The following is a 24,708-nucleotide window of genomic DNA, read 5'->3' as shown; positions in this document are numbered from 1 at the left end:
ATATTTTTCGAATACCAATCTATCATAGAGCAGTAAAGTGACATCCATTTCAGCTAGCACTGCTCATGTTTTTAAGAAAATGGACAAGAACGGGGGACACAAATGTTCCCTACTATGGCTGTAACGCACAAATTGGTTAATTTCCCTAAAGAAACAAAAACAGAGCCTTAACTATTTTATCCTGTTAGAAACAGCACTAGGATAGGTATGTACCAGAGCCCCAGTCAGCATTATAAGCTGAATAATATTGAGTGAATTGACTGTAGAGTCTATGAGTTGTGCTTATCAATGGGCCCCATTAAACACTTGTCACCCCTAGGGAATTTCTTTGACCATGCAAGTCATTGTCAGCAGAGAGCGGTCTGAGTAATCAATGAGTACTTAATTACATCTGGTGCACGGTCCAGAGGTGCAGTAAAACAATATCCCTGCACTGTCAGTGTCATCCTTTGTGGAGACAGATGGCACTTTAGTCAGCAACATTGTGAGGATGCCTTCACAAAAGAATTTGGGACTTAGCTGGAAATGTCAACAGTTGGAGTGTGTGACAAAACAAATGTGAAAAGACACGATAAGAATGTCATTTGGATTTCGCTCTAAAAAACAATTAGGCTTCTTTTATCACCCTCATGAATCTCTCTCTCAACACAATAGGCCGGAACTTAATGTTTACAGATTAGCAAACCTTCTATTTTCTACTGTTTTACATAACATAGAAAGATGATCTCCATGAGTAAAACTCTTTTTTTTCCTCATATGGGTGTTAACAAAAATGGGCACAGTAGCCGTTACACAGTCTAGTAGAGCAATTAGCAAGAATAGCCATAATACTGAAGTTCTACTCTACCAAACACAATATATTTGAGGTCATCATCAAAGTGTGTATAATCTTTTAAGCGAAGAGATGGAAACGGTTTTAATGGCTCAGAATGGCTCTGTATAAGAGGACCTGTTGGCTGAGACATCTACTGTATGTAAATCTGTAGGCCATCACCAACTTGATCAGCATAGGGCTGACAACAAAGTGAATTAAGCCTCATCTAAATGTAAATGAGGTTTTATACCTTTGGCAAACAGCTTACATAACCGGTGTCTATTTTAATAAACCAATTAAATTTTATTCTCTGTGCTATACTAACACAACAAAATAAAAGCAGTGAAAATGTACATGGGATGCAGATAGCATCAAGAGCCAGGCAGAATGGCAACCAAATGAAGTTACATCTCTGCATAAATTTCCAATGAAAACGTCCGCTGGAAATAGCATATTTAAACTATTCAATCTGGTTTGAGAGGAGTAAAATAGACATACGCTGTCATGACAGACCGATTCAATAGCTTTGAGAAATGGACATGTATGGCAGGAACCTACACACTTGTCTCCAATTTCCTTTCCTGTCACTGGTGTAACACTTAGACTGAATATGTGAAAAACAGCAGCTCATTTCACAAGCCTAGATCATACTTTGGAGATACATCTAAATCTACTGTAAACACAATTTGGTATGCTCCTGCTTAGGTGAGCCCTAACCACATCTGGTATTACTCAACGCCTATAACACAACTTAACAATGAGTCAATAGACCTTGTTGTACTTTTTCTTTTAGAATTTATGTTTAACCGTTTTCTCTAGCATTTGAGTTTATAAAATGTACAGAAATTATATGAATAAGCAGATCTCCATGTATGACTTTGCTGGCAGCTTGAGTTCTTGCAAGATCTGCAAGATCACAAGATCAGCGGACAATCTCTTGCCAGTCTTCAAGCATGTGTTTATGGCTCAAACTAGTCTGCTGAGGAAGTGCTGGCAGCCACGGACATGTTTTAAATGTAACAACAGTTTATAATGACGACAACAACAAGATGCAAACTGATTGGTTAAAGTTAGCCCACGATAGACAGATGGATTATCCAATCACCTGTCAAGCTTTCCTTTTCCAAACTGTTTCCAAGGACAGCTTGTCCGATGGTTCTGTGTAAGAAATCGTACGCATCATTAGGGACATTTTTGTCCATTTGGGCAAATTTTTCCTCTTCACGTGGCCAACATCTTGGCTGTGTTAGTGCATGAGGTGCAATTTTTTGGAACAAAGTCTCTCTCTACACAAAGTTTGAAATAAAAAAAAATAATCTAATAGGTCAACAGGACAATTTTTTTTAATATGTTTTTTTTCTGCTTTAGTCTGCGTACATTTCTTAAACTACTTCAGCACTTTACAAAACTACCAAAAATTCAATCATTTTGAGGATTTTAACACTTTAAATGCAAGTTTGATTACTTAAAGTCGCTTTTGTTTTTTTTTACAAAAAAAAAACAACAAAAAAATTAGTTATTTTCCATAAACTAATATTGGGGCATTTTTTTCGAATCAGCCTTGGGTATGACCAAGTCCATTTTGTTGCAGGATCCGTTGTGTCCTCTCCACTGGGACGGTCAGGAGACAAAGAAATGGAAGCAGAATGATCTGACTCTACCACAAAGTCCACATCAGACTCTCCTTCTGAGGATGTCTCACTTTCCTGCATCTCTCTGGGAGTTACAGGTCACGTGTTTTCATTCTGACCCTTTTCCACAGAGCAGAACATCTTCATCTTTCTCCTTGGTTATAATGGCAGCTAAGGGGACATTTTTGTCCGCTAAGTTCAAAAATTTTAAATCTGATGCTACACATAAACTAATAATGCAATCAAGTCAATATTTTAGATAATCTTGGTCATATCCAAGACTGATTTGAAAAAAAAAAATGCCCCAGCCTCCCAACATTAGTTTTATGGAAATAACAATTTTTTTTCGTAAAAAGAAACAACAACTTCAAAGTAATCAAACTGGCATTTAAAGGGTTTAAATCCTCAACTTTTCTTTTTTGTAGTTTTGTGAAGTGCTTTAAGAGATTTATGCAGAAAAAAGCAGAAAAAAAAATATTAAATATTAATCAGTTAAGTTTTTATAGCAGTTTTATGGATGTGGACATTTTTGTCCATGAAACCCATGAAAACCATGGGCCATGAAAAACAAGAAGGGATACAAAGACAACAGTTTTACTAATGTTGAGTCTTCTAGAGCAGAATACTTATCTAACAACAAAGAAAAAGTGTCATTTTGTTGAAGAAAGTAACTTTTTACAGGAAACTGTACTTACAGGACATTGTATTTTCCACATAGATTCCTGTTTGTATCATTGCTATTGTTATTTATTGGATTTACACATATATTTTTATCTGTGGTTAAAAAAAATGTGACAGTGTGTTCTTTTAAAGAAAACTCAACATAAGTAAAACGGCTAGTATTTATTTCATAAGAAATTCAACTTGCATTTCTATTAAACATAAATTAACCATATTACGTGTTTTAATGTGCCGAGCAATATATTTCACAGGGCGGTTACCTTACAGTGTAAGCAGTGTTCAATCATGTTATGGCAAGGCAGAATGAACATCCAACTGGAGTCAGAGGTTTTAGATGGGGTATCACTTGAAGAAAGGGTAACTTAAACTTTAATAACTTATGGAAACTACATAATAAAAAATAATCTAGACTTAAAAGTAATGCGGATAAAAACAGTGATGTTTAAATGGAACTGCAACGGGGCTTTAATTTGACATTAGCTGGCAAACATCAATTCATTCCTCATTCTAACTTTAGTAATGCATTTACTGGAAAGAGATTAATATCAATTCCATAAATCATTCAGGAGATACATCCGGAGCCAGAGACGCTTATATGTTAGCTGATCTCAGTGTGGGAGCTCAGCACCCATTAATCAATGTCTGAGCTCCTCTGGCCATGTCATCTGGGGAAAAAAAGCATATTTATATAAAGGGCAATCACAACACTGATATGTCAGCACAATCCTCTAATGTAACATATTTAGATCTTTACACATTGGTACTATATACATGCACTGACCTTCACTTGTTTTCTTGTCTGTGTAGAAAACTGTGAATTAAGTTCCTTGTTTCTTTATTTACTCCTCGATATGCCACAAGATTGGTTTTCCCCTTGTGAATGAATTAGTAATAAGCCTGGGACGTGTGACATCCGTAAGAAAGCCTTCCTTACAAATGTATGATCAAGTGACCTTGAGTTCACTGAAAATCAAATGTATCAGAGAATAAACTTTGGAGAGCAACACTAACAACGGCACCAAAGCTAGACAACAGAAAATAAAGAGGGTGAAGTTAAAGCTCATCTCAGTCTGCAGAAACCAAAATGGGTTTATCTGTGGAAATATGAAATCTGAGTGCCATCTGAACCTAATCCACACAGAGATTCAGCCCCAGAGAGACCTGATGATTCCCTGATTTACTCTGCCTACTTGTATGCTTCAGCGCTTGCCTCTTTGTGGGTCTAACCAACCAACCTTGTCAATGGTGAAAACATGCTTAATTATCATTGTCACATTGTTCATCTGGCAGACAAGAAAGACAAAGGGGCATATTAACTTCATCTTATTGTATGCCCAGCCTCAACAAAAGACAAAGTAACAGGTCAATTAGCCATTTAAACACACTTAATATTTCTCTATGTTAGTTAAACTGGTACCGTAGCAAAGTTGCAGATTTACTTGGTCAGTTGTGATCGTACATCATATGACATGAAAGAAGTAAACTGATTTAGTTTTATAATGACAAAAAGTCACTGCAGATATAGAGTATATCTATATGAGGAATAACATTATGACCACCTTCCTAATATTGTGTAGGTCTCCCTTGTGCCTCCAAAACAGTTCTGATTAATTAGAGAATGGACATGGGTCTTCTGAGGGTGTCCTGTGGTGTCGGGCGACAGAATGTTGTTAGTGGGGGCCTTTGTTTCCTATGGTTTGAGGGGAGGGGCATCTGTGGATCATCCCACAGATACCTGATCAGTTTGGGATCTAGTGAATTTGGAGTCCAAGTCAACACCTTGTGCTGTTTTCATGTTTTTTGAGTTGTTCCTAAACAGTTTGTGTGTGTGTGACTGTGTCAGGCTGCATCTTGCTGGGGATGGCTGCAGTCATCAAGGAGTGTCGTGCTATGGGGTGAGGGTGCCTGGTCTGGCCTAAGTGGGTGGTACATGTCTTAAGTGACATCCAAAAAAGGTCCAAAAGCTTCCCAGCAGAAAAGTATTTTAAGATGAACGCATTTTTCTATAAATCTTCATATGAGACTGTCAAGATATGTCATATTGCCCTGATAGAGCTCTCAGATCATGACTCACAAGTGTTTCCTATTGCAGCTGCTTTCTGTTTTTAAACCTACATCTGGGACAAGGAGACTAATAATCTAAACAGGCTTTTCTGGAAATTCTGTAACCCTTCTTCAAATGTTCACCGATAATTTCTGCTTTCTATTAATACAATGTATATACTAGCCTAGGAGCCAACCCAGAGATCCCCAGCCCAGTTTACAGGTGCTCTGAATGTAATCAGCAATGGTTTTCTTTTTCTGATTGGTTGTAGGACTATCTAATTGCGTTGTTGTTGTTGTTGTTGTTGTTGTTTTTTTATATGAAATCCAGAATGGTGCGTCCCAGACTCAAAATGCCAGGCTACTTGTATACTGTATATCAAACTGAAAACAATGCTGTTGCAAAACCAGAATATATTTTGGCACCAACGTGTTGGTTAATATGGCTTGTATAATTTTCCAGGTTTTCAAACACTTGTCCTCTTATCACTAAAAAAGGAGGCCACCAAAATTAAAAGAACAACCTAAACAAAATACAGTTTCATGGAAATTGCCATTGAACTGTATGTTGTTTAGGTTGTATTTTGTTTAGGTTGCTACCACCTCCAATTGCTTTAAACAAAATTGTGCTGTTTTTTTTTTTTTTTTTTCCCAGTTTCACTACTCACCACTCTCAAAGCAAGCATCAAAAACCAGATGTCCTTTTCGTGGAGCTCCTGAGTATCCTGGAGGGCTCACCATCAGTTTGTTAACATTGCCCACCAAGGCATCCTCTCCTCCTGTTTCACTGCCTAAAGAACACAGATAACATACAGATTTACAATTGTTGAGTAAAAACATCTTTAAACATCAAAAAAAAGTATTTACATATCAGTCCTTACACACTTTGTATCTACTATAGTTTACTAATGATGACATTTCTTTCAAAAAATAAGTTAATCTGCAGTGCCAAATGAAATAACACAAAAAAATAACAAAACATATGTTTGCAGAACATACATTTGTACTAATGCATACAGACAACTAATTTACACACTTCTGTTTTAATGTGTTGCTGACACTGCATATCAACAAAGCAAAAACTGCAGTTCTTTCTTTCTGTAATGGAAGTCATGGAAATCTTATTTGCGATCACGACAATATATTTAAACAGGGTTTCAAACAACTCCTCTTAATGAACACTTGTGTTGCCTTGTCCCTGTCATTCTCACTATTCTGTCATTTGCTTTGTTTTAATGAGATATTTAAATGTATCTGAGCCATCGGTTGCTTTTTTTCTTTTTAAGACAGCCTAATATGTATTTTAATTTAAAAACTACGATTCAATTTGTAACATGAAAAATGCGTTTCTCTTTTAGGATCCACTATACACAATTAATATATTTCTGTTGCATTAGTAAGTAAGAAAAATGCATTGCTCTTCTGTCACTTGTGGGCTCCCTGTGAGTATATTCACACTAAAGACTTTTGTCAGGTATTTAAAATCTTTAAATTTGAAGAACAACGGAGTTTTGTTGAGTAAGAACAACTTCAGGTACCGTCAGCTAGCTAATTAGCTACACAACAGTTCACTGGGGGAATCTTGATGACACGGCTAGCTAGCACCAGCTCACAGCTAATACACCTGCACTACTCCTCGTTCACACATCGAAGTGGTTAACGTTAACACGCTAAAGCCTTTTCCGTGTGGTGGCTACATTGCTACAGTTTGTTGTGTGGCAGACTAAACTCGGTAGTAACAAAGCTAGCTCATAGCAGCTAGGGATAAGAGTCGTGTTTACATCCTTGCACCTGCTAGCTAATAGGTTAGCACACCTTACGTTAGCGTCAACAAAAAGGCACGCGGCAAGCTAGACACAAACACATACTATTTGTCATATAGCAGGGCAGCATGCGCTCCTCGGTGCTTGTATAGGATTTAAGGGGGGGAATTCGGGTAAGGCTGATATTTACACACCAGTCTCGACGTCTCTAACAGTGTTCTCCTCCATCTTCCTCTCCATCTGTCACAAAGCAGCCGACGCTCTCTGTGTGTTGCCTCGGCAACGGAGCAGGAGGAAGAGGGAGAGGAGCTGCCAGGCAGCCACGCCAGTGAGCTACATCCCCGGAGACGCGGTTTGCAGTGCTATTTACTGTCGGTAAGCTAAGTCACGTTCGGTTTTTAAATGTTATTTGTCTTGTGTGCTAATATCAAACTGCACAGATAGTGTAATACTGCAAATATAGAGTAAGTTAAAATAAGTTCAACCCGGAAATGTTCATCCACGTCAACTGCCTCTTCGAAGTTTCCAGCTTTCAACGTGGCCAAGAAAAACTTCAGGATTTGACAAACTTTCCCCCAAAATTCATCTCTATATATTGTCGGTCTGAAGTATGGATTAACTTTATATGCTATAGTGCTGCATAGTATACAAGCAATATTTGCAATCTGCTTGAAAAGGTAAAAAAAAAAAAAACTGCCTTTAAACTGTAATCCGTTTACACACATTTGCACATTATAGTGCAGTCATACCTGAACTAAACCCTGTTTTGATGACAGAGAAAAAGCCAATCATCGCAAGCATCAGCCAGAGATTCCGAATTATCCTGCAGATTGATTAAAGCTGGAGATTTTCTAGACAATTGGAGCAGAGATGTCATCAAGGCCAATCAAGCCTGGCCTTATTCCTTTCCCATTACAAAGGCTGCACCTGATTAAGTACATCAAATGAGCAGCCGCCACAACTCCTGCAGCAAAAGGCGCGCTGGCTGCTGCTAATTTTCAGGTTATAAGCTGTGTGTAACAGGACCAAATGAATAAGACCAGGGAGAGGGCAATGATTTTTTTTTTCTTTTTTCTGCGTGCGTGTGTGATCTGTATTTGATGGCGAGCATCAACACTCCGCTGAGTAGATAGGTCGGACTGATTATTTCTCAGATGACAGGAAGAGAATGAGAGCGGCTGTGTGATATTTTGTAAAAATTGAAAATTGAATAGCTGTCCTCCATGCTATGTCATTCCTTTAACACTATGCCAATTAAAGAGCTCTATGGTGGTACAATCATTCATTTTCATGAGAGAGATTGAAATTGAATTATGGAGCATGAGAAGAATGAATTAGATACGCTACACGTTCTCTTGTTTCCAAGCTCTTATCAAATCGAGAGACTGCACAGAGTCTCCGGCTTTGTCCTTTTTTAGCACTTGAGATGCACGATGTAACTGGATGCCGTGGCTGAAACTCTCATTTGGTAGTAAAAAAAAAACTTGCCCAAATGCAGTTACTGTAACTGTATACAGTTACTATATACACCGACCAGCCACAACATTAGAACATGGACACAGGCCTTCTCTTTAGTGCATTTGGGTGCTATGGGTTGAAGGGAGGGTCCTCCAAATACTCAATAAGTTCTAGATCTGGTTAGTTTGGAGGCCAGAGCAACATATTTTTTATGTTTTATGAGCTGCTCCTAAGCGGCTTTTGCATTGTCCTGCTATGGGGTGGGGGTGCCTGGTCAGCAGCAATGTTTACCGATATATGTGTCAAAGTAACATGAACACATGAATGGTAAATGATAAATGGCCTTGTTTTTATATAGCGCCTGTCTACCTATTGGTACTCAAAGCGGTTTACATTCACACTTCAGTACCACGCACTTGGTTCAGTGTCTTGCTCAAGGGCACTTCGGCATGTGGCACGTTCGGGGATCGAACCGCTAATCCTTTGTGGACAACCCACTCTACCGACTGAGCCACAGCCTTCCCCCCCGCACATGAATGCTGGGACCAAAGGTTTCCAAGCAGAACATTGCATTATAACAAGATGATCATTGTTACTTACTTCACCTGTCACTGGTTTTAATGTTGCTGAACGGTGTATAAATATGTATGGTTGTGGTAGAACAGCACATGGTGTCTAGTACTGGAAGTTGGGACTAGATGCAAAACAATATTTAAATGCCGAAGGTACCTTGATGGTGTTACGGGAGTTGCGTTGCATGAAATTATCTTATCGCCCTCTTTTTCTTATGAAGCTTCATATTCTACCCTGTTTGAGGAAAAAATAGCAACAATAACCTCGCTTCTCTCTGCCCAAGTTACACTTTGCATGCATTTAGTCTGTTCATTTCTTAGTGTCTGCAAAGAGCAAGATTTCATAAACACATCAATCACTGGGAAACGGAATAACATGAAAGAGAAGTACATTCCACACCACTGTCTCTCCGATTTTAATTATCCCTCAAGAGAACGCATTTTCACATGCCCATAAAAATATATTTGACCTCTAATGATTTCTTAACATGTGAATGTGCCTCACATGCAGATATCCCTGTCATGACTAAATGCAGAATAACATTAATAAATTGTGGCTATTTTAAGCGTGGGATGCTAGTGACTGGAGGACACACCACACATCATCACAATCCTGTGCAGAACACATCAGAGAGCCCTCAGGGAAGCTTTGGCACTGCAAAGGTATTTTCAAGCCTTGCTTTTCATTCTTTCAGAGTTGTAAAATGATCAAATAAGTCAGTGCTTGTAGCTCAGTATTCCAACTGAAAGGGGAAAAAAAAAAAAAAACTGACACACAGAATTTCTTGTTTATGTTTCCAGACTGAAACTTGATGTGAGTGTGTGTTCAGGGGGAGCAAATTTCTGTTTTTATATTTGTATTCCAGCAAGTACAGGGAAATCCTTTTTACTCTGGCCAGCGGAGGGCTTCCACACATAAAGTCCATCATCGGTGACGGAGCAAGTCATGCAAAAAAAAATCAAAATACGGGGCCACAAGTGGCACAGAGCTGGAAACGGGTGGCTCTGAGAGGAACGGAGGCGGGTGGGGTGGGGTGGGGTGGGGGGCTTAGTGTGGGTACAGAGACCAGGCGGCGGTACACAGAGAATCACTATGGTGACAGCAATCAGGGGGGCTCATGGGAGTGAAGCTGGGTCAGAGAGGAAGGCTGGAGAGGCAGCTGACTGAGGAATCAGCCCTCACTCTGGATGATTCAACTGACAGCTCCCCCCCCAGGGCTGTGCCGGACCAGCCGTCCCCAGAGACCTCGGGCTTTACAGAACAGGGATGTGGCTAGCAGCTCTTTCCTAGGAGAAAAAAAAAATAAACGGAATTGAAGCCAAAACCGGTGCCATAACACAGCAATGTTGTTAATGACACCCTCACATATCACGCTACTGATGAAAATGTAAAAAAAAAAAAGGGAAAATGTGATAATTAAAAACATGTAAACAATATTGCATGCCACATCCTTAATAAGTGTGAGACTCTACATATTTTTTCCTTCTGTGTTGACATAAACATCGGTTAAAATTAGCAGTTTGCTAATACTCATCTCTGTACCTTACTTCTATTCTCATCCATTCTCATATCTGTTGTTTCTCTGCCCCTCCACCCCTCTCTTCCTCTCTCTGTGCACAGTTCTGGATAGCGTCCACCCAAACAGATGGTCCGGTGTCAATAGGCTGCTATTAACTGGCCGCTCTCCCCACTCTGATCCAAGACAGCAAAAAGCACATTTAAAGCACGGGGAATAAATCCTTTTTCCACGCTGGTGGAGCCATGAGTAAGACACCAGTAAGATTTTGATTAGTGAAGATGACGATGATCCCAGTGCCTTTAACGCAGCATCTCCCTCCGAAAATATTTTTTTCCTAAAGCCAGGACTTTGTTTTTCACATCACAACAGATGCAGATGGGTGAGTCAGTGAGTCATAACCAGGAAGTGTCTCAGGTGTTTAGGTGGGAATTCAAGAATACAGTGAATCACATCCTTGGCTCATTTTTTATATATTTTTTTTGCTTTGTTTTGTTTTTGCTTTGTTGTTCCGCAGTTGGGATCTCCTGCCATGCCTGTGACTAGCTGCTTCGTCATCTCTGTGCCACACCCTGCTGAGGAAAAAGGACAACCACCTGACCTTGAGGCTCACATCAGCCCAGCCCTCGCTTTTTCCCCCCGCCGTTAGATATCGCCGAGAAGGTACCCTTAATTTTCACTCTGTTGAGGTCCCTTGAGAGTGTACAGGTTTTATTACATTCCATTACTTTAGCTTACTCTCGTAAAAACACCTTCACCAAAGTGTTAAATGTTTCCCCCCCGTGAAAAGCCTTTGACAGTCCCTTTTTCCAAATTTAAATCCACATCCGTTTTTTAATTAGAACCAAACAACATAAGTCGTCACACCTCCTAACCTTTAAATTTATCCTGGCTGTATGTTCGACTTGCTCTGGGAGCGAGTGCCACTAAAAATGTTCCCTCACTGTGTATTGCTGTGTGTTACCCAAAAAGACGAGAGGAGTAGAAAATCTGAAAGATAGGAGTGGCACGGAGAGGAAGGGACGTGGCAGCGATGGTGTCGCTGCTGCTAGAACAGTCTTCCCACCTTGTGGTGGCACGGTGAACTGTAGCTGCCTCAATGCTTGAGCAATGGGGGAAGAGAGAGGGATGCAGAGAGGGATGGAGTGAGAGAGAGAGAGTAGGGAGGAGAGAGAGCAAGTGAGAGAGGGAGGGAGAGCACAGGAGAGAGCCAGAGGGAGCGATACAGAGAGAGAGAGTGAGGAGGAGAGAGAGCAAAAGGGAGGGGAGTTTAAACTAAGTGCTATGTTTTGGGACAGGCTAATCTGCTAGCGAGCAGTGTGAGGATCGGAGCGTATTGTGCGAGCCAGTGTGCGGGGGACAGATAAGGGAGCCAGCCAGCCCGCCAGCCCGACCCACCGACCGCCTGACTGCTTGTTTTAATGTGCTGACTCTGGGGAGATTTTAAAAGACAGCACATTGACTCCTCAGACGTGTGCCGAGACCCTGGGCACAAACGCCACCACTACATCCACGGCCAGCAGAAGTGCATCAGCAGATAGGGGGGAGAGAGAGAGAGAGAGAGAGAGCGAGCGAGAGAGCGAGAGAAAAGAGAAATAGAGGACTGAAAAATCACATCTCCAAAATCAGAAAATTAAAGAGGATTTTTTTATCCCCCTATTTTTTTTTTTCTCCAATTGATTTGATTTTTTTCTTTCTTTCTTTTTTTTTTTTTGGCGTTTCCCGGGACTGACTCCCCAAGCGTAGAAAGAAAGAGAGAAAGAAAAAAGAACTGAAGAGAACCTGAAGACAAAACGGACAGGACGAAGCAATCACTGCATCTGAACATGTTCGAAATAAGCCGAACACTCAACGCCGCCTTGTTGAGCAATGAGGTAAAGAGATTTGGATTTGCTTTTCTTAACTCCACACCTCACCTGTGTTTGTCTGCTGCCAACCATTCTGTCATATGCGTTATTTTGTGTCCGTGCGTTGTGTGTGTGTGTGTGCGCGTTTCTTTACACTCGTGTCTGCTCATAGCCAGAAGATAGAGGGGATGATTGATACCGACAGCTGTTTATTATATTTCCCCAGCACGATGGCTGGTGACTGCTTCGCTTCTTACTCTAATAATAACTGGAGAGCCAGTGCCTAGACTTTATATCCCGCTATTGTAACAAAACCAAGGTAGCCATTAAACCCGTCAAACATGGGCGTGCTTGCGAAATGGCCCACCTGGGGCTAAAATTGTATGTGTGCGTTAAATGTGATGTACAGTAAGTGCGAGGAGTGTGGACGCCTGCATGTGTGCACGCTCGCACATGCATTCGTGTGAGAGCAAAGTGTTCTGTAATCCCCCTCTGCCTCCCTCTTTCTTCACGTTTCTCCCCCCCCACTCCCACTTCTGTCCTTTACCATTCTCACCGTCCTTCCTACCTGCTGTTATCTGCTCCCCTTCCCTTTTCTCACCCCCCTCTCTCTCTCTCTCTCTCCCTCCCTCTCTCTCTCCCTCTCTTCCTCTCGTCTCTCTTTTTTCCCCCCCTGCTCCGTCTCTCTCCTCCCTTCTCCTCCCGTGTCTGTGCATGAGCGTGTGTGTTCTGTGAGCAGCATCTCAAGATGATGGCGAGGTACGGGCAGCTCTCGGGACTAGCAGCCAGTGGCGTGGGCTCCGTCCCCGAGACGCACTCGCCGCTATTTCCCAGGGATCTCCTGTCATCGCCAGCCCAGATGGGCTACAGGTCACCCCTGGTAAGAGGACAGACAGACCGATATACCTCCTTCTCCATAATGAACACAGGCACGCATAATAGCAGGAAATGAAATGGGGAGGGGGGGGGGGGGTAGTTGGTGTGTATCGAAACTGTGCGTGTGTGCTGAGGAAAGGAGTGAAAGGGCAGAAAGAGAGCAAATCAATTGTGGGATTCCGCCTGTATCCCCAATGGATAGTATTAGTAAATATTTACATTGTTATGTTTGTTCAATTACGGACGCCTACTCTGTCTTTAGCCTCTGCCAGTCAGGCTGTTATCAAGGGAATTTGAGGTGTTTGTGTGTGCTTGCGTGTGTGAGAGCGTGTTTGTGTGGGTTCGAATTTTTTTTGTTGAAATTCGTCAAGTCTGTTGGGCTCTGCAGTATTTAGTATATATTGTTGGACACAACTTTTTAGGTAATTAAAATGCATTCGCTTTTAACTATCAAATGCTTTTAAGTTAAAGAAAGTCGGGGGAAGCAGGAACACTGGAGATAGATGGGGCGTTTTGCACTGGAGTCAACATTACTCTGCAATTTACATAGAAAAGATTACTTCAAGGGGAAAGGGAATGAGAGAGAAAAAGGGGGCATGAGAAAACCCTGAGCGTTTAGGAAAAAAGCGTTGTAAGAAAATCCCTGACTCGCCGCATTAAAGCAACATGAAGCTGTGGGTGTCTAATCTGCTGTGGGCTCTTCATTGGTTCGGCTCCCCTTCAAACTGGCTCAGATCCACACCCCAGAGCCTCCCGGAAGCCTTCATAACCCACTGTCATGCTGCTGACTGTACCCAGGGGTTTTCCGTCAAGTGTATGTAAATGCGCGGCGAGGATATGCAGTGGAATACGTCCGTGAGGAGTTGGGCTTCAGAAATCTTTTTTAGCAGTTTTGGCTTTGAATTCCTGCGCGATTTTTAAAGACATCTGTCCAGTGTTTTGTTGTCATTATGCAGAACACACAGCAGTGTGTGTTTCCCACTGCCCATTTAGACTCACCACAGTGTTATCAGCTGTTTGCATAGAGCTGCTGGACCATAAATTATTTGCAGAAACCAGAAGAGCTAATTAGCTGAATTCATTCTGGAAATATGATTGACGTGTTAACATATGTCGATGAATCTTATCAGCATTTCGGCCGATTGAATTCTGAGCTGACTACTTAGCCAGTCAATTTTAGGGTGGAGCTCCTCAGATGACTGGTTGCGCCTTATATTAAATGAAACAACAGTTAAATGAGTATAAATGAGGTACAGATGAGAGAGAAAAAAAAGTAGGGGCAGAATTAATTCTAAACATAATAATTGTGTGCCTATGAGGACCTCATCCCACGTAGCTTCATTTCTGACTAAATGATCTGGCAACGGTTTATTTTAGGGATTTCGCACCATCGGTGTGTTGCTGGTGATGAGGCATTTTCCTGTGTGTGTCAGTGTGTGAGCTTGTGCGTAATGTATTCGTGTGTGTGTGTGTGTGTGTGTTTGAAAAAGTGTGTACGTGATTACCCCGGTTAAAAAAGACCATCGTTATAGTGATTAATGGTGCCTTCATTAAGCACAGCAAGATCATTTGCATACATTAGATAAATGTGCTGGAAGATTCTGGTGGCTTTGCTGTGTAAAACCTTCAAAAGCAGTGTGGCGTTTCGTTCATTGGTGCTATGAAAAAGGAAATGCAGCTCTACAGCGGCAGCGAAACGTTGCTGCGTGTGTCAAAAGAGGAGAAAATGAATTCACACAACGGCTATTTCATCCATCGGCAGAGTTGTATTAAAACGAAGACATTACGTTTCCGGTTAACACGATCCTGCAACAATGTCATGCGACTGCAGCAAAGTTTGCCACTATTTGTGGCGTGGTGTTGCATATTGTGTCTGTGTGTGTCCTGTCTTCAAATCTGCAGGATGTTTAAAAGAGCATTCAAACAACTGAATTCTGAACTGATTTAAACCCAGGCACCGGAGAAGCATACAAACAAATTTCAAAGCAAAACGCCTGCATTCAGGATCAATGTCCATGCTATCAGTTTACAGCTTTAAGGTGACCACCTCGGGCCAAATTGTGGACAACATGTGAACAAAATCTGAAATGCAAATTATTCCGCTTTTCAGACTCTGAGAACTAATTTTCTAAAGCCCACATCTGAAAACCTGCAGTGCACCGTGCTTCAGAGCTGAATGCTGTTAATTTGTCAAAAGCTCCACTGATTACCCACTGCAGGCAGCTGCCGTTCTCTATGTGACACTAGGCTTTGTTTGACAACTCCAGTCTTTTCTGTTTCATACATAAAAAAAAAAAAAAAAAGAAAGCGGGTTGCAGTTCAAACCTGCCTCAAGTCGTTCACGATCACCACAACAACAGAAAGCGAGGAGGGAAGAAGAGGAAAAGGGAAGGGGAGGCGTGGTAGCGGGTTGAACGTGTGTAGCCGCGGCAGATAGTTAGAGGTCATCTCTATTTCATAACAATGATTAGCTCCTTCCATCTGCCGCTCACTGCATTTCCCCTTTCCCTTGATTGCAGTGTTCTCTATATCCAGGAAATTAGTTCATTTATGCTCCACAACCCTGCTGCTACTGAGGAACAAACAGGTGCAGCGGAGTGAACGACGCCACAGTGGGGGCGAAGAAGAAGAAGAAAAAAGGAAAAAAAATAAAATAAGACGCTCGTGGAAGGAGAAACAGAGAGCTGGAGTTATGCGCGGGATCAACAATAATGCCACAAGTACAATGGCATCTGATTAACACTGGAGTGACGAGAACAAGCGTAGCTGTCGTGTAATATTTTACTAGCACGAACCGTGATCTGACAAAAAGCTAAAAATAATTAAGGATACAAAAAGTGTGAGGAATACAGCCCGAACAAGAGAAGAGCAAAATAATACTCTGTTTAACAATATATCTTTTACCTCTTCAACTGCAGCCACTGTACAACATAATGTGTGTTGACGCAGTGCTGTTTGACGAAGGTTTTTAACTACAGAGCAAAAAGAAAGAAAGAAAAGATTACTCGGCTATATCGTCGTATGGCAAACTGGAACGGGACGTGGCCGCGGCGTGTCGTAGAATTTGTGTAAAGCTTGCGTGTGTGTGTACGTGTGTGTGCATCGTGTCATGTTTGCACTTGATATGAGCACATGTGGTGTGTCAGTTACTGGGAACACAGAGAGGGGGCACTGCGAGGAGGGGGGACGAGGGTTCAGATTTGTTGGAAGAGCGGCGAGTGTTTGTGTGTGCGTGTGTGTGTGTGTGCTGGCCACCAGTGCTGCAGGGAGGGCCTAGTGATCAGCAGCTGAGCCTGTGTCCCGCTGGGAGCCATCACTGCAGAATGGAGCAGGTGTCTGCAGGCTCATGCACAGACAAACACACACAAACGTATGTACACCCTCCCTCACACGGGCACATCCAAAAAAAAACACTGTAAAGCTAAATGTACTCCCTCGCTTCTTTTTTTCTTCCACACCGTCTTTTCTGTCTCTGTCTTTTTTTTTTATTATTATTATTTACAACAACGCAATTTAGCCCATCCGCAGGGAGCCTTTGAGTGTGTGTTGAATCACACATTATCATTATTACCTGACTGATTATCGCTCATTTTTCACACTCTTCAACTCCGTAGGCGAGACATAAAAACGAATGTGTGGCCCATAAACAACAGACTAGCTCCGGCGTAGCCTGCTGCACCGGCGCAAGTGTCCACGCCCAGCCAAAGGTCACCTGTGATTTCAGCTCAGGCTTTCTAGAGTCTCTGAATGTCACCTGTGACAAAACAGAATTAACGCACCGATTGTGGCAATAAACCAACATAGAGTAATTATCACCGGGGTGGGCTAAGAGCACAACCTGTAATCCAAATATAAACAGAATTTTAATACAAAGATTGGCAAATCGTTTACCACTTTTAACGTGGATTATATGTCTGAAGCCGACCCATGAATTCTGGTCGGCTTGTGCAGTTCCGACAGGTTGAATTAAATAATCTCACTTCCTGCTGTTCGTTTTTCTATTTTAATTCAAGCAAACAAGCAAACAAAAAAAAAATATATCCCAGCCCAGCTCTTTGGGATGGTAAAATAAAAAGATTTAATTTCAGAGACAGATTTGTTGTCTCTCTTGGACAGTGTTTTCACATCCAGTTGCAGTTATTTCATTTGGGTTAGGAGGATAAGTACAGAGAGAATAATGGAACAGACAAGACTGGAGAGGAATTTGGGAGCTCTTCCTGTCTCGTTATTGCAAACAACACGGAAGAGTAGGAACATTTCTCAGCTGCTCTTTGGTGTACGTATTGGATTACTCAGGTTTACTGAATTAATTATAAAAATTGACAGCGATACCAAATTGTACTGCGGATGTGTCAGCCTTATAAACCCTGACAAAAGAGGTATTAGCCAGTGCAAGCCCTTCACTGACCTGTCTCTGCCTGCGATAATCTGATGGCTTCAGCTCAGTCCCCTCATTGACAGTAGTCACAGTTTCATAATGCAAGCAAAATCCTCTGACAAGAAAAGAACGTTACAGTGTCCCCTCATTTTCTTCTCAATAACAGACGCCCATTTTGCAGGCGATAACGCGCCTGACCACACGATACTCGGCAGTCATTTTAAGAGCGGCGGGGTGAGGAAACCTAACCGTTGACAGCTCAGCGCCTGTTGATGCTGAGCTGACAAACGCCGCCGATGTGTGAGTGATTGTCCGCGTCTGGGATCCCGGCATGTTGATGAACAACGCTATTTCTTCTCCTCTCAGAATTGATAGTTTCAAAGCCAGCGCGTTTTTATTGATTCGCTAATTGCCGGGGATGAGGCAAAGTATCTGCTGTCACCATAAATAAATGATGTACGGCTGACTTGTGCATTAGTGCGGAGGAAGAGTGACCATTGACGTTACAGTAGCTCGCCGCTGGGTGCAACTGAAGGTGTTGGATGCTGTGTATACTGCATGTATGGAGAATGAAGTCGTTTTAAATGTATAATTTACGGCAAACTAAAACGAGATATGTTGTAAAGTAATACAAATATTAGACGGATTTTCCTCCAAGAAGAGGCCAACACGAAGTGATTCCTCTAAAGAACCCAGAGATGCAACTACAGCATCATCATTAACTGCTAACCTCCATTAATTATAGATAGATATTCTAATTGCACCATTTGGATTTTTACGGTCTTCAACCACTACATTAGGGACAAGACAGTAAAGTGAACTGATTTACAGGAATACACACGCGTATATGTTTTCTATAGTTATTTACATCTAGTTTCATTTCTCCGTCTTAAAGAGCACGTTTACTCAGAAGACGACTGATGCCTTTCCTGCACGTCGTCCGTTTGTTCTCCACCAAAGACGTTTCTCTCCTCTTTCAATCGGCTAAATGTTTCAGCAGCACACAATAACTGAAACATGTCTCAGAGCATGTAGGCATTTAAACTGAAACCCGGTGGGCTTTTCCTTCTGCATTATCCACTTGCTTTTCTTCAAGCATGAGAAAGGGCGGTTAAGCATGAAGTGACATTTGGAGAGCAGGATTTTGTGCAGCGTGGGCATGCTTTGGTCCGCAGTGCCGATGGCCAGCCCTATGAAGGACTCTAGACGTGTCTAATTTCTGAAAGGTTATTCCTTATCAAAAGCCACAGTGCAGTCATTTATGCAGATCTGATAGTGTGCTGGAGTTTGAAACGTCACAACAGATAGCGGGCCTTTCGTTTTTTCCACCTGAGGTCTGAGCAGCACATTCTGTTTTAAAAAAATAAAAAAAAAAGGACTAATTTCTGTGGAAGGATACACAACTGCAGAAATGACAAACATAATAAATAATGTAAATAAAAAGGTTGGATTATGAGCAGCACAGTAGAGTAGAATCTCGAGTGGGAAACTCTGCGTGCTTTGTGTTACTGTGGTGTGTGTCTGTGTGTGTGTGTTGAAGTGGGGGGAGCAGTGATTAAAGCCTCCACCAGATGGACCACAGCAGTCGCCCTGTGAGCATGGATGTACCCCGACCGGGATCAAACGCAAAACGGGCTGCCGTTCTCTCGGCCCCAAAGCCCACCGCTAAACCCCCGCGATCCAGTAACCCACCACACTGCAGCATGGTCACCGCTTCATTTCACACATCCGGCGTGACTAGAAGACGTGACACGGAAAGAAAATAAAAGACAGTTTTCTATCACCCGTCTTCGACTCAGAATATAACTAAAATAAACCTTTAGATCTACTGTACATCAATGGCAGTTAACGGCATCGCTAAACTTTATTAACAGTATGAGAGCTGCTGGCCTGCTGTAGTTGAATGTCACCCCAAGCTGAGGACCACTCTGTTGTCCAAATGGACACTAATCCACCAGAGTCCTGTTGAGAATACGCTCTCAGTGCCAGAATACATGCCAGCCTCAACAGCGAATGCATAGCTAAGCCGTTCTGGGCACCTACACAAACCTTCTCTCATTTGTGTAAGGCTATAGCCTCAAAGACCTCAAAAAAACATTATTGTCATTATCGCAACCATAAAAAAAACACGCGTGCGCTTGAGCCAGTGGGCTTTTCTTAATACCATACAATTCATTTTAACATGAAGGTGTATTGTTCACGTTTCCTGTTGTTTTCCTAATTTGAGACAAAAACCAAAATCAGTTATCTACAGCAAAAATTTCGAGTCAAATCTACAAAAGAGGAGTGCGTTTCCACAGAGTTTACACGGCAGCGGAGCAAGCGCTCGCATTCTACTCCGCACATAGAGACAGAGCGTTCAGCCATCAAACAGATAGCCCCCACACCCTGCCCCGTCACGTCCCTGCAGTCTGCAAAGTCTCCAGCCGTACAGCTTTTGAGTTAAATTTGAAGAAAGTGGCTGTGACAAATGCAGCGCAGCCTTGTTCCGGGATCAGCATGAAGAATTCATTTCTGATCTCAGGAATTTCGATCAGGGAGAGTGACACAGGCAGGGGTTAAGCCGGCTGTGGATCATGCCTGCTGACACGGAGGGTAGAGGATGTAGGAGGAAAACTCCAACAGGATTAGTTCAGTTTTACTAAAAACATGTATGTCTGTAATGTAGTGTGTGTTTAAGCAACATGCGCTGTTCATTGGGTCCTCTGTCTCTGTCTCTGAGTACCATGAAAGCACACATTTGCAAAATAGCAAGCCAGTGTTGGATATGAAAAGATTATCCAAAGTGAAATGTCAGTTTGTTATTTTCTCATGATCAACAGCAGCAACAATGGATTCAAAGCACTGAGCTGTAACTCCGCAATTAACCCCGCACTGTCAGTAATCATAACATGTTTTAAGTCCTTTTAGTTCATGTGGAAGAAGGATGTTACTTTATGAACTAGATATGGATATGGACGTCCATGGCCTTGATTTAGTTGGGTCATATTTTCACGTTAAGGAAATGGCTTGAGCTAAAATTTGAGAGATGTGCTTGTCGCCTTTTTTCAGCAACTTGGACAATTTTATCATTTCTGCAGTTATTACTCTTTAAATGCATTCCAGGGCTCTATTTTTTTCCCCTCACACAGACCTTTTTTCTCATCGTGCACCCCCTCGGCCTCACTGGCTGTGAGCTTGACTATCTTCCCCAAAATAATTTCTGCTCTCAGTGGTTTAAATTATGTGCCGATTATGTGTTGATTCTGATTCTTGTCCTGCTTGAGGACATTTTTCCAGTCTTCTTTTTCGGAGCAGCTTTTGTGGCACCCAACTGTCCCCCTCCATTACTAAATTGCCAGAGCGCCGTGGCACAGCGAGAGCCCCGCTATTGAAGAGAAAGAAAGGGGCGATTTGACTGAATGTGCAGCAGCAATGCAGGTGTATCGTGCCGTCCGCGACCATGAAATGACCAGAAATCATCCACACCGAAAATAAAGCCTCCGGTCTTCACACTGGAAGCGAACAACGACAGTAAATCAGGTCCAAACCGCGCCGTTGTTGCCCAGAAACAGCCGCATGTTATCGTGTTATTAGCTGTCTGGTGTCAGGGATTTAGAGATGCTGAGTTTGTTCCTGTTCGGGGAGACGGGCAAGTTAAAGGCTGCGATTCTCATTTGTTGATTGTTACCGGCAGAGGGTGGACACCTGCCAGGAAAGAGGCAGTCATCAGTCTGAGTAGCGCAGCAAGATGCTACCACTGCCAGAACTTCAATGGCGCAACTAAATCTATCCTTCAAGGGCAAATCAACACGGGCCTAAGTAAACCACAGCATTCTCAGAAGGGTGTACTGAGCTCTTAAATCTATTAGGCTGTTTTACTGCGTCGAATTATGAGATATTTTCTAAAAGAAATTAACCAGGCCCAATAAATGTTGCAGTGTTCTCCCTAGCTCTGCTAAAATACAACTTTGCCTGCAATTACAGTGTTGTTTCCATACCGAGTTGTGGTTTTCAGATTGTGTTTTATGTCTTATGCCCTTGGTTGCATTAAATTGCCGTGAGCCCGACTAGAAATTGCGACAACGAGTTTTCCTTCTCAACACAAGTTTTCTCTCCCTTGTTAATAATCAAGGTATTTTCTTCCAGCACTTTGAGGTAACACCTCAGCTGGCATCTTCACTTTGCCTCCTTTAAATAGAAGTCTTATTATGCAGAGTGAAACATAAGACAGGTGTTGAAACACTGCGTCTGACAGTTAACAAGACTCAAACCGAGAACACCCACAATTATCGCTATCTGTAGTCTGTGCATATTCAAAACAAACCTGCTACACCGCGGACGCTCGTCTTTGCCTGCATGCTCTTTCGTACCTTAACGTGTACTGAACGCGTATTTGACAGTGAAAATTCCCGCGATTCAATGTAAACAAATATTTTTTCAGGGCGTGGTGTCACATCTCGACTTAGAAACAGAATGAACAACACAGCCTGCAGTTAATCCATTAAGGGCTGTGACTAGGAGGGATTTAGGCAGGAGAAGTTGGGCAGAATGGAGGGCAGGAGGAGTTCATGACAATTAGCCAGCTCTCTGTTTTCAGAATTAGCATGCTGGAAATGTAGACAGAACACTCTTCCCGAGTCCAGGCCTTAAAGCTCCAGCTCTGCCGCACGCATTGCATCCCACGAAATAAAATATTCCGCGTTTTCGACGGTGGCGAGCATGTATATATCCTTTCATATGAATGTTTGTGTATGTTTGAAAATGCCTGTGCTTGTGTATGGGTGTGTGTGTGTGTTTATGGATACGAGCCAGAGCCAATAAGTGAGATTGGGTTTCATATTGCTGACAGTATGGCTGGCCTGCCTGGGTTATAGCCACAAAAGCTTTTTAACTTTCAAAACTTTGTAAGAGGAAAGAAATATCATTTACCTCCTCAAAAACTATTTAGCATCAGTCATCATCTAAAAGGCCAAATCCAATCAACGCTATGCACTTTTTTTTGTGCAACGTCGGACAAAATGGAAACGCCGTTAAATAAGAGAGACCCTTTTAATCATTCACATTAATTACTTTTACATTTATTTGGTGCTGTATTGCGCTTTGTGCAGATAGCATCCCCAGAAAGATGCCAAATCTACAAGATAATAAGCTGCAGTATCTCTAAAGTATCTCAACATGGACGCCCTTGATAAAATATCTCAAACATTCCCTCCATCTGTCCAAACACAATATTATAATGCACACTGTGTTTTCTTAACTAGTACATGGCAGCGACAGGGTTCTATCTTTAGCATGTGCCTGTATATCATATGTACACGCACTCCATAACACCGGAAAGAACAGACTGTGTTTATAGCTAATTCACTGTTTACTGGTATTCACTTTCATTGCCTTGTAAAATCACGGTCCTGTAGAGCAATCTACTGTAATGACACGCCGAGCAAGACGACAACTGTGAGAGACTATTTTCACTTTCAAATCATATTCTCATTTAGAGAAAAGGTTATTTGGATCATATTACCAGGAGAGAAAACAACCACAAAACACTGTCCCTTATGAAATAAGAAAACGATCGCCCACTTATTTTACTGCCTCCGAAACGTCAACAGCTAGAAGTTGACTGAACACAAAGGCAAAAAAAAAAACAGAGAGGTGTGATTTGCTAGGCTCTCGTTTGACTTTCCGTTCTTTATCGTGGGGAATTAAAGAGCCACAATAAGAACACAATTTAGCTGGTAATGTTTGAGACAGTGGGGTGGAGAATGTCTTTTTTCCAGGGCCAACCAAAGCTTTTATTAAACTCAAAGGTCAGACCGGGAGGATAAAAGATGGACAGAACAGTACTATTCAGCTGCAAATGTTGCCTCGCTCTCCCCTATGCAAGAAGAAGATAACAGAAGCACATAACAAAGGAGGAAAGACAAAGATGCACTTTTATTTTAGTCCATTCCCATTGTGTTTCCTTCTACATTACTCTCCCTCTGTTTTGTTATATACAGTATGATCAGAACAAATCTCCAGACTGCAAGTGCCAGCACATTTTATTCTATCTGAAACAATGGCGAGCCTGTTCTGTCCATCTTCCCTTGTGCAGTGCGTGCGTGTGTGTGTGTGTGTGCATGTGTACTGCACGGGCCTAATTGAGGGCATAGTGAGGATTCTCATTAGTATGTCAGGCACATGGTTCCGCCGGGATAGCTAGCTAGCTGTAGCTAACCAGGCAGGTGGAGAGGTCAGAGAAGAAGCAGAGAGACTGGGCAGCTACAGTTCAGTGCTTCACTTTTTTGCTTCTCTCTGCTTTTAGCCTTTAACATGTGTGTCTGCATATGCGTGTGTGTTCATCTGGGAGCTAATTTGTTCCCCTATTTGAGTTTTTTTTATATTAAAATTCACAATTGTATATACATGTCGTATTTTTAAGTGTAGAGTCCATCTGAATGTGCTATATGCAATGTGGGATTACAGCAGATGATATATGGGCCTTTGGTGAGTTACAGAGGGCATCATTTAGCTCTAACAACTACTGTGCTTGATTTGCTGATTTGCAGTAGCTGCTTTGGTTTGAGACCCGCATATCAGTTCATTGTTATGTTCAACTGCATTCAAGCACACCTGCAGCTATCAGTTATTTCCATCTGGCCAACAGTTCAAATTTAAGAGGAAAGCAGCAAATCTTGACTCTTGGTTCATTGGCTGCTTTTAGTCGTTTTTTAGAAATTTTCGCCTCTCATTCGGTTTAACTAAACTTCATATAACTAACCATGATTTCACTTTTAATAAAATTTCCAATCCATAAATGTAACCTTAACCATGCTGTTGGCTCTTTGCATAATAGATATAATATATCAGGATGTAGCTTGAGCTGGAAGAAATCTCTCTCAGCCTAATGGGTGTCCATTAGTTACATTAGCTCGGCCAAGCCTGAAACAAAAACAGCATGAGAACAAGGGTTGCCATTCTGACAGCCTCTTATGGCTGTGTTGAACACAAGGGATAACAGTGTTGGGAAACTAATGATGTTTTTGATCTCTCTGCAACATAAGGATCCAGCCAGTGTGATAGCAAATGTGCTCATATCTGCAGCATCAAGTGGCTGTCAGAGTGTGAGACTGTTTCTCTTTGAATACGAATGTGTTACCGAGTATG

General features: G+C 42.0%; 2 protein-coding genes across 4 annotated transcripts in view; one reads left to right on the top strand and one right to left on the bottom strand.

Annotated features, from left to right (window-relative positions):
* agbl4 (AGBL carboxypeptidase 4) overlaps positions 1 to 7,512 on the bottom strand; it is a 256,733-nt gene extending 249,221 nt beyond the window's left edge. Inside the window, exons 1-2 of the mRNA XM_084549003.1 lie at positions 7,127 to 7,512; positions 5,838 to 5,960 (exon numbers count right to left, since the gene is read on the bottom strand). Coding sequence (XP_084405129.1) covers positions 5,838 to 5,960; positions 7,127 to 7,172 — 169 coding nt within the window. The 5' untranslated portion in view covers positions 7,173 to 7,512. The remainder of the gene's footprint in view (positions 1 to 5,837; positions 5,961 to 7,126) is intronic.
* A 4,793-nt stretch (positions 7,513 to 12,305) lies between these two features.
* Positions 12,306 to 24,708, top strand: part of elavl4 (ELAV like neuron-specific RNA binding protein 4) — a gene marked incomplete at both ends in the record, with an annotated part of 66,452 nt that continues 54,049 nt past the window's right edge. Inside the window, 2 exons of one of the 3 annotated variants that reach the window (XM_084547553.1) lie at positions 12,306 to 12,353; positions 13,066 to 13,206. In XM_084547553.1, coding sequence (XP_084403679.1) covers positions 12,306 to 12,353; positions 13,066 to 13,206 — 189 coding nt within the window. Of the gene's footprint in view, positions 12,354 to 13,062; positions 13,207 to 24,708 lie in introns of all 3 variants that reach the window. The other 2 variants (XM_084547552.1, XM_084547554.1) reach the window with 2 other exon arrangements.

The sequence above is a fragment of the Chelon labrosus genome (genome assembly GCF_963514085.1).
Source record: "Chelon labrosus genome assembly, chromosome: 7".
NCBI classification, from domain to species: Eukaryota; Metazoa; Chordata; class Actinopteri; order Mugiliformes; family Mugilidae; genus Chelon; species Chelon labrosus.
Note: the sequence above shows the minus strand (reverse complement) of the source record. Positions and strands in the feature narration are given on the sequence as shown.